Raw genomic sequence first — 14,367 nt, forward strand, 5'->3', positions numbered from 1 at the left:
AGTTGTTCCTTAAGGTTACTTTCATCTAGCTGTGTGGGGACTTCATCTATCAACTGCTCAATCTCCATATATGTTAGGAATCAAAGATCGCAGATTTTTATGGAATACGGAAACCTCAAAGAGAAGATCATTTTGGAATGTTGGTGCGTCTTTAAATGCCGCATGTATTCATGCAACTGTTCCTTGCTTATCTCGCCGCCGTAGTCGCTCAAGATGGTTTCCAGTTCAGACTTGCTCGGAGTATAAAATACGACAAGTGAACCTATGTTTTCCCTAAAGGGCTTAGAGACACTGGTAAGCTGTTGCGAGAGCAACCAAACGCTAATATTGTCATGCCTGCCGCTAAAGGCGAGTTTAACGAGCTCCGACGTGCGCCTCTTTACGTCGTCCCCGCAGGCGATGTCATCCAGTATGAGGAGTGTCTGTGTATTTTTGGGGAATTGTTTATGCCAGAACTTAAGATGCCCAGATAACTCGTTAGGGTCTAAGATATCCACGAAGAAGTCATCATCTTTCGCGCCAACGCCCGTCCAGGTGCGGTTGTTCACGTAGGTGGGGCAAAGTAGCACTATGTAGTCAAATCGGTATCTAAAGGGTCCTAATAGCTGCTCTACTACGAATTGGGTCTTTCCGCAGCCGGTGGGTCCTACTATCAGAGCGTTACAAGGCATGTGATCTGGGTTCACATATTTCAGGCAACAAGTTGCCTTCTAGAAGCAAATTTATTTGCTGGTATATATGGAGGGTGCCTACACACCAGTGGAAGCAGTAAAAGCAATGGTTAACGTCGTCAAAGAGAAGTCAGACCTAGAGAGGACGGTCGAAATGCAAAGGGAGGAGATAGACCGGTTGAATGGACGCGTAAAGGAGCTTTATGAGGAAATGTGCGGCCTGAAGCGCGCAGAACGGTTTGGCGCGCTGATAACGATGGCAACGTGGGCAAAGGAGTCGGTCGTGGACTTCATGCGCTACCCAATCTAATGTTAAGATATGGTTGTCATTTTGTTAAGGAAGGTCGGAAACCCTCCTGGGAACCCCCTCAGAATGTTAAATGGAGGTTAAAATATTGTTAAGCTGGGTCCAAGACTCCCGTAAGAAATGCCTCAGAATGCTGCGTAGGGGTTAAGACTTTGTTAAGGAAGGTCGGAAACTATTTCAAAAGATGCCTCAGAATGTTGCGTAGGGGTTAAGACTTTGTTAAGGAAGGTCGGAAACTATTTCAAAAGATGCCTCAGAATGTTAAGATATGGTTAAGACTTTGTTAAGGATGGTCGGAAACTATTTCAAAAGATGCCTCAGAATGTTAAATGGAGGTTAAAATATTGTTAAGTATATATGGACTGCTTGAAATGTAAGAAGGTATTTAGTACCAAACAAAGACTGCAATACCATGTTTGGCATGGAGTTTGCACAAAGAAGCCAATCAGTAAGGTGTGTAGTAACTGTAACAGGGAGTTCAGTACCTTACAGAAACTACAGCAGCATGTTAAGAAGGGCGTTTGCCGTAGGACAACAGAATGTAGTTACTGTGCTAAGGTTCTTAGTAGCCGCCAACGTTTACAAACGCATAAGAAAAAACATGAGAAGAGTTACCAATTCTTTACAGAGAAGTACGATCTGGAAGGAGTGGATTGTTACCAGTGCGGCGATCTTATGAGTCGTTGTGAGCATGGAGATGATTACCTAAGGAATCGAATAGAATACTTTAGGAAGATAAGCAGGACGCTACCCCGCTTTGACGCGTTAGAAGGTGTCCCATGGACTAACAGGGAATATTGGAGGCAGCAGTGTGAGAGATGCGGATGCGTAAGAGAGGAGGAGCACATATTCAACTGTCTCTTAACAAGAATTTAACCACACCTTAACATTCTGAGGTGGTTTCTGAGATAGTTTCCGACCTTCCTTAACAAAGTCTTAACCATATCTTAACATTCTGAGGCATCTTTTGAGATAGTTTCCGGCCTTCCTTAACAAAATCTTAACCACCACTTAACATTCTGGGATGGTTTCTGAGATAATTTCCGACCTTGCTTAACAAGAATTTAACCACATCTTAACATTCTGAGGCATCTTTCGGGAGAGTTTGGTGAGTGGCTTAACAAAGTCTTAACCACCATTTAACATTCTGGGATGGACATACGATAGCATACGCAGCCGCCTTCCTAGTCTTTCAATATATGGACTGTATTACCTGCGAGATACCCAACGACTGCATTTTGAGGCCTGAGGTCATAGAAGTCATTAAGGAGGTCGTCAAAGAGCGCGCCGACCAACCCAAGAAAATCAAAAAAAAGTCATCCTCTTCCCCGACAAGAGGTATGACTGTCTCTACTGCCGCCACACCTACTTAGGCGACGACTTTACCGGCCATTGGTGCAGCGCAGACCCTAAGGCGCTACGGACCATTGCCGACGCGCTTAACTGCAGAGGGGAGATGGAGTGACTCTTCTTTCGATGTCAAACTCCCACCGCCCGTTCTGCTTACCATGCGAGCGCAGATGGGTGAATTCCTCGCCCTGTATGACGTACCTGACTCTATCAGGCGCCCACAGGGAGTACTCTATGCCGTCACCGTCTTTGAGGACCAGCCGCAAGCGGTTGATATCCTCAAAGACAACGTAATTTTTTATTTCATATGCAATACCTTCTATTAGATCTCGCCAATGTATTTGCCTCACCATTATACCTATGGAATATCTTTAAATGCGTTTCCAGAGTCTGCGCGCTTTTAAAGCGCTTGCAGCACCACCTACATGGTAGACGCATTCCTTGTGCATACTCCGTGATGGCTCTGCAGATGTCGTCGTAATCGTTGCTGATCATTACTTTATAACCATTTCTTTCGTATTCGTGCAACAGGCGGCGTTGATCTTCAGATAATACCCCATTGCCTTTAGGGGTCTTCAGCTCGACGCAGAAACCGCGGTATCGCACGTGTGCGTTCAAGATAAGGAGGTCGGGCTGGCCGCGTTGATATCCTTTCTGCCAGCACTTTATGCGTTTACCGTCGGAGTCCTGCAGTTCGCCTAGACCAGGGGTCACGAGCATTTGGGGGTAAAACCTGCGGATGTAGTCCACCACCTTTTTATGCAGGTCGAATTCATTTTCGATCTTAAATACCAACTTGTTAGGACTGTTAAAACGCCGCTCTATTTCATACTTGCCTGTCTTCCTTAATGCTGGCAAGACCTCCTCAAATACCCAATCTTGGAACTCTACGGCCTTGGGTAGTTTGGAGCTAAATATCAGCTGATACAGACCAGGCTCAGAAATGAACACGGAATGTGGCTGTACAGTAAGGGAGCGGTAATTTGAAGCCCCTTGTAAATCAGCCCATCTTTCCCGGTATTTCTCTGAAACGTGTGCTCTAATAGCGTCCCTGGAACGTTCATAACCTAACGCAGCAGCCACTGCCTTCGCCTTAAAGTATAATTTGTCGCCTTGCACAATGCATTGCAGTTCGGTGTCGTTGTTTTCAAATACCCGCAGCATGGTATATATACCATATTTTCTTCGAAAATATTCTAGAATGGCTGAGGCAACGAAGTCATTAATATGCGACGCTTTTCAATTGGTTCATTTCTACACTCAGTTGCGCGTCAGACACGACGAAGACGTAGCAGTTTATCTTAAAACCGTCGCCCGCACTGGTGTTCTTGGTGCGCTTAATCTCCAATGTTATGCCATCCTGCGTATTTACTAGACGTAGACCCTGCGCATGTAGGTCTTCGTCGTTGATGGTGCGCATGTCGATCCATAACGCATACTTATCGTTAAAGAATTCCTCGGGACTAATTTGGTCGCCAAACTTGCGCATGGCCTCTCTGTACACGTCTGCGGGCTTTATTCCCTGGGAGTAAACTTTGTTGGGAACGCCGTTGACATTCACCCCCACGTTGGTAATGTTGGGGTTAAAGAACGCTTCGGAGTCGCGCTTGCCGGCCTCATAGGGTTTGGCAAACACCAGCATTAACCCCGTGAGGCTTCTTCGTGGGAGGTTAATACTTTGATTGATAACCTCGTCCGTCTTATCCAAGAAGCTAAATGTCTTGTACATTACCACGTGGTCGTATAAGAATGCCTTTCCGGCGCTACGGGCCAGCTCTTCGCTGTATACCGTTTCGTACTGCAGTTCTAAGTTGGTGATAGAATAGGGATCAACAGCCCCGCTAATTGCGCTGTCCATGCCTCCTATGACGTTCGTAGTGTCCGCCAAGGTTACTTCAAACTGTAACTCGGATAACTGTCTGGGGTAATACACACCATGGTTTGTGATAACTTCGAAGTCCAAAGGGATAACGTACTTGCTACCATAGGCGGTCTTTACCCTCGTCGCGTCTGCTACTGCGGTTGCTCCACTGGAGTCCGTAGGCGCCGGGTTGGTATCGCTGCGAAGCTTACGAAGAATAACGCTTCCAATTCCCTGCTCTATCTTTTGTGCGCGGTCGAAGGCTGTTAGCCACAGATCCTTATACGTGGTATACAGATCGTACCTGTTCAAGTCCAAGAGGGATTCCCCGGCGAACTTGATTCTCATCTTAGAGACGAGGTTCCTGCCCACGTTATTGACGGTATAGCGCTTGTCCTTGGTGCTGGGCTGCACCGCTAGGTCAAACCTTAGCGCTAACGTGCCAGGAACCAATACTAGGTTATCCGTTAGGCGGGGTACGCCTACATACAGCGTCTCCCCTGGTTTTGCGCTGCTGGGAGTAAAGGTGACCCGGTGAAAGGTGCGTTCTGCTTTCAGCCCGCCAACCTGCTTAGGTAATACGTTGGGGTTTAACTTTGAGCTTATCATATATAATGGAAGTAGAAGGAAAGGATTTTGACCCCACCACTGAAGAAGGTTAAGTCGACATTAACGACGAGGAATTCGACGCATGGACCCAAGGCGCGGAAACCGACCCCCTAATCCACGACACAGCCCTAGAAAACGAGTATGGTAGTGGGTGGAAAAGCTCCAAGGCCTCCTTAAATCGCATGTGGCAATCAAAGAACCGCGGCAGCCCCGTCCCTGAGTACTTAGAGCTTCAAAACATAAGCGAGCAGGGAGCAACCGCGCGGGAAACCGTAGAGTGGGCAACGCAAGAGCTACGAATGCGCTATCCCCGTTTCGAGGCTGACGACATAAAACTCACAGAACGCAGAAACAAAGTTCTCATAAGCGTCAGAGACATGAGATTTCCCGACAAAAACCGCTGGACGAAACCACAGCTCCTTTTCGACGAAAGTGGCTCGGTCAAGGTTAACGTGGCAAGATTGAGGGGCTTCAAAGAGGCTACTAGGAGCGACTTAGAAAGGTTGGCAACCCTGAATGAGAGGGTCGCGTTAGAAAGGCGCGTCGAGGAGCTGCAAGAAACGTTGGAAGAAAGGGAAGCAGAATACATGAAACAAAACCGACTGCTCCTTGATGCTCAAAAAAGAGAAATCGACGATAAAAACCAAAGAATGATAGAAATGAGAGAACAAAAAGAAAATGCCCTACGCGAAAGAGACCAAGCCCAAAAGGCCTTCGAGCTCGCCATGCAAGACCTGGATATGAGCAAGGAAGAAGCTAAAAACTTACATATCACCATAGCCGGCTCTTTGGAGAAACGGCGGCAGTTGGTTGCCGAAATCAACACTAAGGAAGAACAAATCCGGCAAAGAGATCAGGCTATTGAAGACCTGGAGGGGCAAATAGAGCGGCAGCGAGAAGTAGTTGAGGACCAGACTCGTCCCGAAGAGGAAAGGGAGGCTGCCCAAAGGGAATCAGAAACCCTTCAGGTACGCCTTGCGGAATTACAGGCGCAAAAGGAAAACCTGGAAAAGGAGTTGGGGCTTACCACCAAGGAAAAGGTAAAAAGAGCTCTGGTGAAGTATGGTATTCCGCTGGCGTTTGCGGTCGCTATTTCAAGCGTAGTAGGCGTGATCTTGTCCGCGCTTAAGGCTACGGGCGCGGGTGTAAAGAAATTAGGCAATGGGCTGACGGACTTGGGAAAAAAGATGGCAGCCGGTCTTCCTGGGCTGCTGGGTTCGGTTGTTTCCTTGGCACTTAGGGCCGGCGGTGAACTGTTGAAGTTCGTGGGCAACAACATTTGGATCTTGGTTGTCGCTATTGGAGTGGTACTCCTGAAGAAGATGAAGGGTTAATCTTATCCTTGTGTATTACTGGGGGCTTATCGTCGTCGGGTACCCGAGGTGTTCTCGACTGGGGATAAGTAAAGATAGTATTCGCGCCGCCTTGATAATGCGGAACTAGCGGCAGCACGCTCATGGTGCTAATGGGCTTATGATTCCAAATAGCATCCGTCGAAGGGTTAACGGTCGGGGCGGCATTTATTCGTACGCGGCCGGCATCGCTGGGGCGAACTTGAAGCTTCGCATATTGACAATTAGCTATCATATGGAAAGTTACCGGCGTTATGTCTTCCGCTTGCGGAGGAACGGGCTCCGACGAAAAATGAGCTGGATACCTATTATTTCTTTTTACCCTGTATGGTGGCAATGGGTGGTTATTCTCATCAACGATCCTAAAGCCGGCATTGCATGAGTACCCCGCCGAAATACAAATAGTGCACATGATTAATCCCAGACCTCCAACCTCCACCCACAATCCGGCGTCTTGCCACTTGTCGCCCACGTACTCCTTTTCCTCCAGGTAATGGAGAAACCAATCTTCCTTCGCGTGTGGGTTCATATATTTCAGCAAATAAATTTGCTTCTAAAAGCTAAGCACCGTAAGAGTGCTAATGGTAGCGTGATTATAAGGTCGATCTCTTTGGTCATGTATGCTATTTATCGTTACTACACCCGTGTCGTCTACTCTCATTTGCAGCTTTACCTTCCCATGGCAATCAGCAACCACGTGGAAAGTCCAAACCGAGATGTTTTCGGCGCTTCCGGGGTTGGGCTCTACGGAGAAATGCGTAGGCTCCCTGTTGTTTGTCTTCACGCGCATAGGCTGCAGTATGCCATTCTCATCCAGGAACCTAAAGCCCACGTTGGCGTGACTACTCGTGCCAATGCAAATGCTGCATATTATCAGCTTCTTTCCTGAGTAGTTCAGGTCTATAGACATCCCAGTGACATCAACCCAAGATGCCTGGGTGTATTTTTTCTCGCCTGTGTAAGTCGTATAGACACAATCTACTCCAGCTACGTAGGGGTTGTTCATCGCCATATATAATAACTCAGACCAACGCCTGCGGTGGCTAAGCCGGCCTTTAGTAAGTTATGGTCATATTCCTCAGGTATCGCAGGCATAACCTTCTTTGATGGTTTCTTAACTACGGGTAGCTTCGTTTCGTGTGACTTTTTTGGCTTCTCTACGAAGTGAGGAATGCCTTTGGTAGTATCAGAGTTCACGTCATTCACCCCAAACTTCATATCCTTAGTAGCTCGTTGAAGTTTGTTGTTATAACCCACAACGGAATTAGCGTTGATGACCAAATTACTTGGCATTAACCAACAACCAGGCGACAAAGCGTAATCCAGTCTAACCTTTGATTGCTGCACCGCTAATTGATATCTCTGCACCGATTTAGATATGTCATTTTCTATTATTGCGGACTCAAATAAAGTTAGGAATTCTTGTTGCGTTTCCTGTGAAGCACCTTGGGATCCAACAATGGGGCTGCGGGTATTTACCTGCGCTCCTAAGATGCAGTACACAAATGCCTCTATGCTGCGGTTAATTCGAGCTAGGTTTCTTAGGCCTTTTCCTTTTAATAATACAAATGGGTCCCATGGACTGGGGTAAATCGTCTCAATCTTCTCAATAAGATTAAGGTTCCACCTACTACCACCTAAATCTGCAAACTCTAACTTACCTGGGTATTTTTGATGATACATGTCTGCGGGGTATGTCCCAGTCGGATGGTAAAGATAAATGATACCTAAACCATGCGTGGCGCCCTCCCGATAACGAAAGTCTCTTTGCTGCGGCTTAAACTCATTCATTAGCCTTTCTAGGGCGGCAGAATCGTAGTGGTTATTCATTCTATTAAAAAGCTTCTCCCCCGGTAATGGCACGTTAAGCTCCTTCAATAGGCGGCGCATAGTAAAAGCCACATGGAACCTTAGAAAAGCAGCGTTAAACATGTCCACGGCAACTCCGCAGCCCTTCGTAGCCGCCCAAACTGCAAAGTTTAACTGCTGCGTCCAATATTTAAAGTTGGGTCCCTTTAACCATTCTCTGGCTTCTTTTCCTGAAGTGTGCGTAAGGTTAAAATCCTTAAAGATATTCCTTACTACTACGTCAAACGTTTGCTTACCCACTGGAATCTTCAAATGTGTTACTATTTTATCAAAGTCGTTTACGCCACCTTCAGCATCGTAAAATGGGTAATCCTGGTTGGTTACTAATAGATTCTTTGGAAAATTAGGCTGCCTTTCTTTATGCACGGGTTTTGGTTTAACATAACCGGGATGCTTGGCGGCCGCCTTTGGCTTCAAATCCTCATTGCTGTACATTCTTTCGCCGTTGAAGTAAATCCCATCGGGTCTCCTTTCGAACTTACTAGGGTCTGCATGCGGAAACATCTTCCTAAAGGCCCTCCAGTTGGCATAATCTCTGTTGTCATAATGTGGCTGCTCCTCAATGTCATTCCCAAAAGCGTCGTACATTAGTATATATAATGGATGTTATAGCATCAGCACCTCCACTTTATCCTGAACTTCCTAAGGAACCTAACGAACTAAACGCTGAGAATTTCAGGCTTAATAAAGCAAACTTAATCCTGGCTTACTTGGAAGGGCAGACAAAACACTATGAAAAAGTTAGGAAGAAATACGTCAGAGCCCGGAGTACGCTACATAAGATTGCGATAACTTCAGGATCCATATCCGTTGTGTTGACGGGCTCCGGCGTTGCTACTTCGCTTACTGGACCGGGAATAATTGTTGGAGTTCCTTTGGCCGGCGTTGGGGCAGCCTGTGGTATTATTTCTGCTGTTGCTACGGGCATTATGAAACAGTTGTCAAGCAAAATATCCAAGCATGACACGACAATAGCTCTGTCAAGGGCTAAAGTAAATACAATTACCGATCTTGTCTCAAAGGCTTTGCGTGACAGAAAGATAGACGACGTAGAATTCTCGCTTATTCTGGCCGAAGAGGAAAAGTACGAGAAATTAAAGTCGGACATAAGGAATAAAAAAACAGTCGTAAAAGATCTTTCCGAGGAATCTCGCAAAAAGATCTACCAAGAAGCGAAAGAAGAGCTTCAAAGAAAGCTCGCTCAGTAAACATCTGCTTTGAAAAAAGCGTGACAGGATTGTATTTACATATTGAACGCCGTTCATATGCAAATTAGTTTCTTACATTCCATTTCCCCCTGTGTACTTTTCAAATTTAAAAGTGAAAGCGCTGGTTGCTATGAGGAAGAGGAATGTTGGCGTTGCTATGTGACGTCAACGACCCTATTTAAAGCCTCAATGCAACGACGTCATTTATTATGGATGACAACCTCGAATACGATGACACCGATCTCCCCGCTCCCGAAAACCCAGAAAATATGAACTCATTTGTTCAAAATTTACTAAACCAACCAAAGATAGACCAACACAGAGTTCGTCAACTTTGGGTAAAGACCTTAAAAGAAAGGGACGATGCCGTAAAAAGGCGATATGCGGCCCAACAAAAGATCAAGCATTGGATAGAACGAGCCAAGACCGAAGAACTTCTTGTCACAAACGCCGAGGCCAGGCTCTTTGAACTCAAAGGACTACTAACACTGTAACAAGTCCTACATAATCCGACTCCCCTTTCGTAACCAAGAGTATCGCCGCGTTGTACTGTTACTTAAGGGGAGTCGTAAATACCCGCTTTCAAAGCTAGGTATTCTGACGAGGCTTGATATTAGCCGAAACGACTTACCCAAATATGCAAATCAAGTAGTTTTCCAATTCTTCTGCGTCAGTCGTCTCGGAATCCATTCTAACAGGGGGTGACTGGGGTCTATTTTGTAAAATATTTCGTAGATTACGTCAGGGTAATAAGGAATATCCTTATCCAGCCGACAAAACATCCACTCAGCTCTGCTCATATCAGAAACCTCGGGAATAGACTTACCGGTAATTTCAGACAAAAGATAGGGAATAGCTTTGTAATATTTCCCTAGCTTTAATTTTTTCAGCGTTTTCCGTAGACTTTGCGGGGTTGGCTCTTCTAAGTGGTCTATGATTTTCTTCTTTACTTCGTTGTCTAAATATACCGGTCGATAACCTTGGATATGACTCATCCAGTCCCTAAAGTATTTTATTCTTTTGTATGGGGTCTTCTTACGACCTCCATTGGCGTAATACTGCTCTCTGGTAGCATTTGGTACGGCATTGCGAATATTTTTACCACACTCGTAACACTGTGCTGACGTGTCATCTTCTATTTGCATTTTCTTACCACAACAAATATACTTATTTGGCTTAGTAGGTACAAACTTGGGTTTCAAGCACTTTACACAGAAATCATAAGCAAACTCTTTACATTCGTGCATCGTATATAAGACTTATCTTTCAACCTTCGTGACACAGCAGCAGGTAGGAATTATCGCGCAACGCGGGTTATTTCCGATGCGGACGCACACATTTAGAGGGGCCTTTGACGCAGGTAATACCCGTGAAATTCAATGTTTAGTAACTCGGATTTCGCGAGTCCCCCTACCTGCTGCTAGTGATGCACCAGATGATGATAACTTGGTTTTCTTTGCTCTGGGTAATGTTGTTATTCATGCGGTGGAAACCGCTATTAAGTTGGACGACCCCGAGACCAAGACTAGTGCAAACACCAAGCATGGTGCAGACCACGCCCAGGATGTCGATGAAGTCACCAAGTGTACCAAAGATTTTGTCACCAAGAAGAGAATGGAAACATGATCTCATGGTCATGGGCATGCCTTTACAGTGGGATAAATATCCGAGGATGAGTACAATGAGAGTATAGACCACCCATCCATGTACACCCCAGTGAAAAAGGGTTAGATTCAAGGCATCTTGTGCGCGCTGGTTATCTGAATACCTACGTGGAAAAATTTTGCAAATTAGAAGATATCATTATTGAAGAAAACTTTTCATTTCATTTTATTAGTGCAGTACTAGCTTTTTTTTGAAGCTATTTCAAAAAACGTTGAAGGGGTGTACAATGATAGGTAATAAGCAATAGGCGATAAGTGATAGGAGATCGTTCAAATCCACCGCGAAAAACAGGCTCGTGCGGTGCGGCCTATACTACTAAAGTACCACTCCTAAAACCGTTTATGTACTTTTATGAAAAAACAATTATGAGGAGTTGGAGAAACATGCATTTATTATAAGTTAAACACATCATGTTTTCAGCTTTCTCACCATTAATGTTTTTTATCATAATTCCATAAATGGGAAGTTAATATATTCAAGGCAATCAAAGATGGCGGTGCCTTTTGAGTCTCCCGCCAAATTTAGAAATGCTTGGTTAATACTACTTATTTTATTCATTGTAATGTCCTATAAAAGTCCTTTGGATATAACTGAAGAATCTTCATTACTTTTGGATGGCCCAGAATTTATTCGTGACAAGATATTTACACCAAAGTCTCGTCCGTTACTCCAAGAGCTATCGAGTAGCAATACAAGAAAGAAGAAGTAGTTTGGAGCGAAGATAAGTCGTTATTCCAATAGTGATTCATGCTTTCAGCTCTTAAGAATCGCTAAAAGCGGTGATGTAGCCTTAAATCCTGGTCCACCTAAGAAGAATATTCAAACTGAGGGATTACGTAAACCGAAATGTCAGCATTGCACACGAACAATTGCTAAGAATCATAGAACTGTCCAATGTAAAACGTGCGAGCTTTGGTTTCACATGAAGTGTGCAAGTATACTACCGAAGGACTATAAACCGTCCTTATCATGGATGTGCTCTAAATGTTTACTGAATGCTTTGCCATTTAACCTTAGTATAGCTTCTGATGATCTTGAAAATGATGTCCGGGTCTCGTCCAGTGACTCTAGTCCATCGAGACAAGTACCAAGTATCCTATTAGAACGAACGAAGAATCAAAGTGACCTTCTACTTGTGCATTTGAATATTAACAGCATTCAAAACAAGTTTGAAGAGCTGAAACTTCTTAACAAAGAGCTAAAATCACAAATTATATTCCTTACTGAAACCAAGATAGATTCCACCTATTCTGACGATCAATTTGCTCTTCAAGGATATAACATCTACAGGAAGGATAGAAAGAAGGGAGGTGGTGGTATCATGGCATACGTATCATTGTCAATAACACCTCAGTCCAGAGTCAAGATTCCGGGAAAATTCAACCTTATAGAATCTCTAGCAATAAAAATAAAAACATCAAGCAATAGGGACATTCTGGTTGTTGGCATCTATCGCCCTCCAAAAGTGGTAAGTAAAGATTACTACAATAAGCTGGAAGAAGAATTGAACACAATTGGTATGTGGGCTACTATGAATTGTAGCTCTGTTGCCATTACTGGTGATCTTAACCTTGATAGACTCAAACCTTTGGAGAAAGAGGGTAAAATTCTCATTGATCTAGAAGATGTATTTAACTTAAATTGTCTCATTAGTGAACCAACTCGAGTTACAAATACTACAGCATCGTTATTGCACGTCATCCTAACTAATGATAATGAACTTTTTAAGGACAGTGGGGTTTTAAAACCAGAGATAAGCGATCATCATATGGTTTACGGTTTAATGAACGAAAAAGTTTATTATAGAAGAAAAGTTGTCACCTTTAGAAGTACAAAGAATGTGAATATAAATGAGTTTCAAGAAGAGCTGAAAAATGCCCCGTGGGATGTTATGGATACCTTTGACACTCTTGATGATGCATTTGATTATTGGAAGGTTTTGTTTAACTCGATAGTTGACAAACATATGCCATTGAAGAAAATGAGATTTAGAGAAAAGGACGTACCATATATGACACCTGAATGGAAACAAGCTATCAAGCTTAAAAGAACTTATGCACAAAAGTATGCTGCTGATCGCTCTCAGGAAAATTGGGATCTGAAGAAGAAATGGAGGAATAATGCAACGAAATTAAGACGCAAAGCCATTAAACAATATTGGCTACAGAAATCTGAAGAATTGAAAACCAAACCTCGCAAGTTCTTCCAAACGTTTAAGCCATTTATGAACAACAAAGGCAAAAGTCAAGGACAAAGCGCGAGTTGTATTAAAAATGATGCAGACGGATCCATTGAATCTGATAAAACCAATGTAGCGAACATCTTGGCAGATTATTTTTCAACTATGGCCAACGACATAGGAGGTCCAAATGCTAACGATCTTACGGAACAAGACCTTACTAATCATCCAAGTATTGGAAGTATAGTACTCTCAAGTAAAGCTACCTGGAGTGGATTCCAATTTGAGACAGTAAACACCGATGAAGTCAAGTCTATCATTGGGAAGTTGAACACAAGGAAAGCATGTGGCAACGATGACATAACTTCTATGATACTGCATGAAATCCGCAGCTAACGGAATAGCAGCACCGTTGACCAAACTTTATAATAAAAGCATACAGCAAGGGATATGGCCTGATTCATGGAAAAAAGGAATATGGTGTCCTGTCTTTAAAAAGGATGATCCGCTAGACAAGAAGAATTATCGCCCCATTACATTACTTAATACGGTAGACAAAATCTACGAGAGTTTGTTAAGTAGTCAAGTCAACAAACACTTTGAGTCTGTATTGGATCCATCTCTATCTGCGTATCGCAAGCGGCATAGTTGTGAAACTACACTAATTAGACTAACTGAAGAATGGAGAATGGCGCTTGATAGAAAGGAATGTATAGGTCTATTGTCAACAGATATGACAAAAGCCTTTGACTCTCTTCATCCATCACTGATGCTCAATAAGTTGAAAGCCTACAAGTTCTCTGATAGATCCTTGGAATTGATAAGATCCTATTTTCAAAATAGACGGAACAGAGTCAAACTGCAAGATACCTACAGTGAGTGGAAAACATCAATCAGAGGCTGTCCTCAGGGATCTTCCTTTGGCCCGCTATTATGGAACTTATTTCAAAACGACATGGCATATATAGTTAAAAGAGCCCACCTTTCAAGCTATGCGGATGATCACCAAATATATACCTCAGGAAATTCTATTGACAATATACAAAGAACACTTAATGAAGAAGGACAAATTATATCTAAATGGTATAATGAGAACTTGCTGCAAGGAAATTATGAAAAGTATAATGCTATGCTAATTGGGGATAAAACTAAAACTAACTTAACATTAAATGTAGATGGGGTTGATATCGATTCCATAAGGGAATTGAAGTTATTAGGTGTCACTCTAGATGACGGTCTAAAGTTTAGTGCTCATATAAGCATTACTTGTAAGAAGGCGGGAATGAAGATTGGAAT

General features: G+C 43.7%; 1 protein-coding gene across 1 annotated transcript; it reads left to right on the forward strand.

The window, feature by feature from the left end:
• Positions 1-11,814: 11,814 nt before the first annotated feature.
• LOC148912067 (uncharacterized) lies at positions 11,815-13,467 on the forward strand. The gene has a single exon (XM_089027937.1). The coding sequence runs from the start codon at positions 11,815-11,817 to the stop codon at positions 13,465-13,467; it is 1,653 nt and encodes a 550-aa protein (XP_088884063.1).
• The last annotated feature ends 900 nt before the right edge of the window (positions 13,468-14,367 follow it).

The sequence above is a fragment of the Actinia tenebrosa genome, unplaced genomic scaffold, assembly GCF_029948245.1.
Source record: "Actinia tenebrosa isolate PJP-AT-01 unplaced genomic scaffold, QUT_ActTen_1.0 PGA_scaffold12__29_contigs__length_12842862, whole genome shotgun sequence".
NCBI lineage: Eukaryota > Metazoa > Cnidaria > Anthozoa > Actiniaria > Actiniidae > Actinia > Actinia tenebrosa.

Excerpts from the sequence above, each read along its gene's own strand:
- LOC148912067 (XM_089027937.1), top strand. The coding sequence starts at position 11,815 with ATGAAGTGTGCAAGTATACTACCGAAGGACTATAAACCGTCCTTATCA.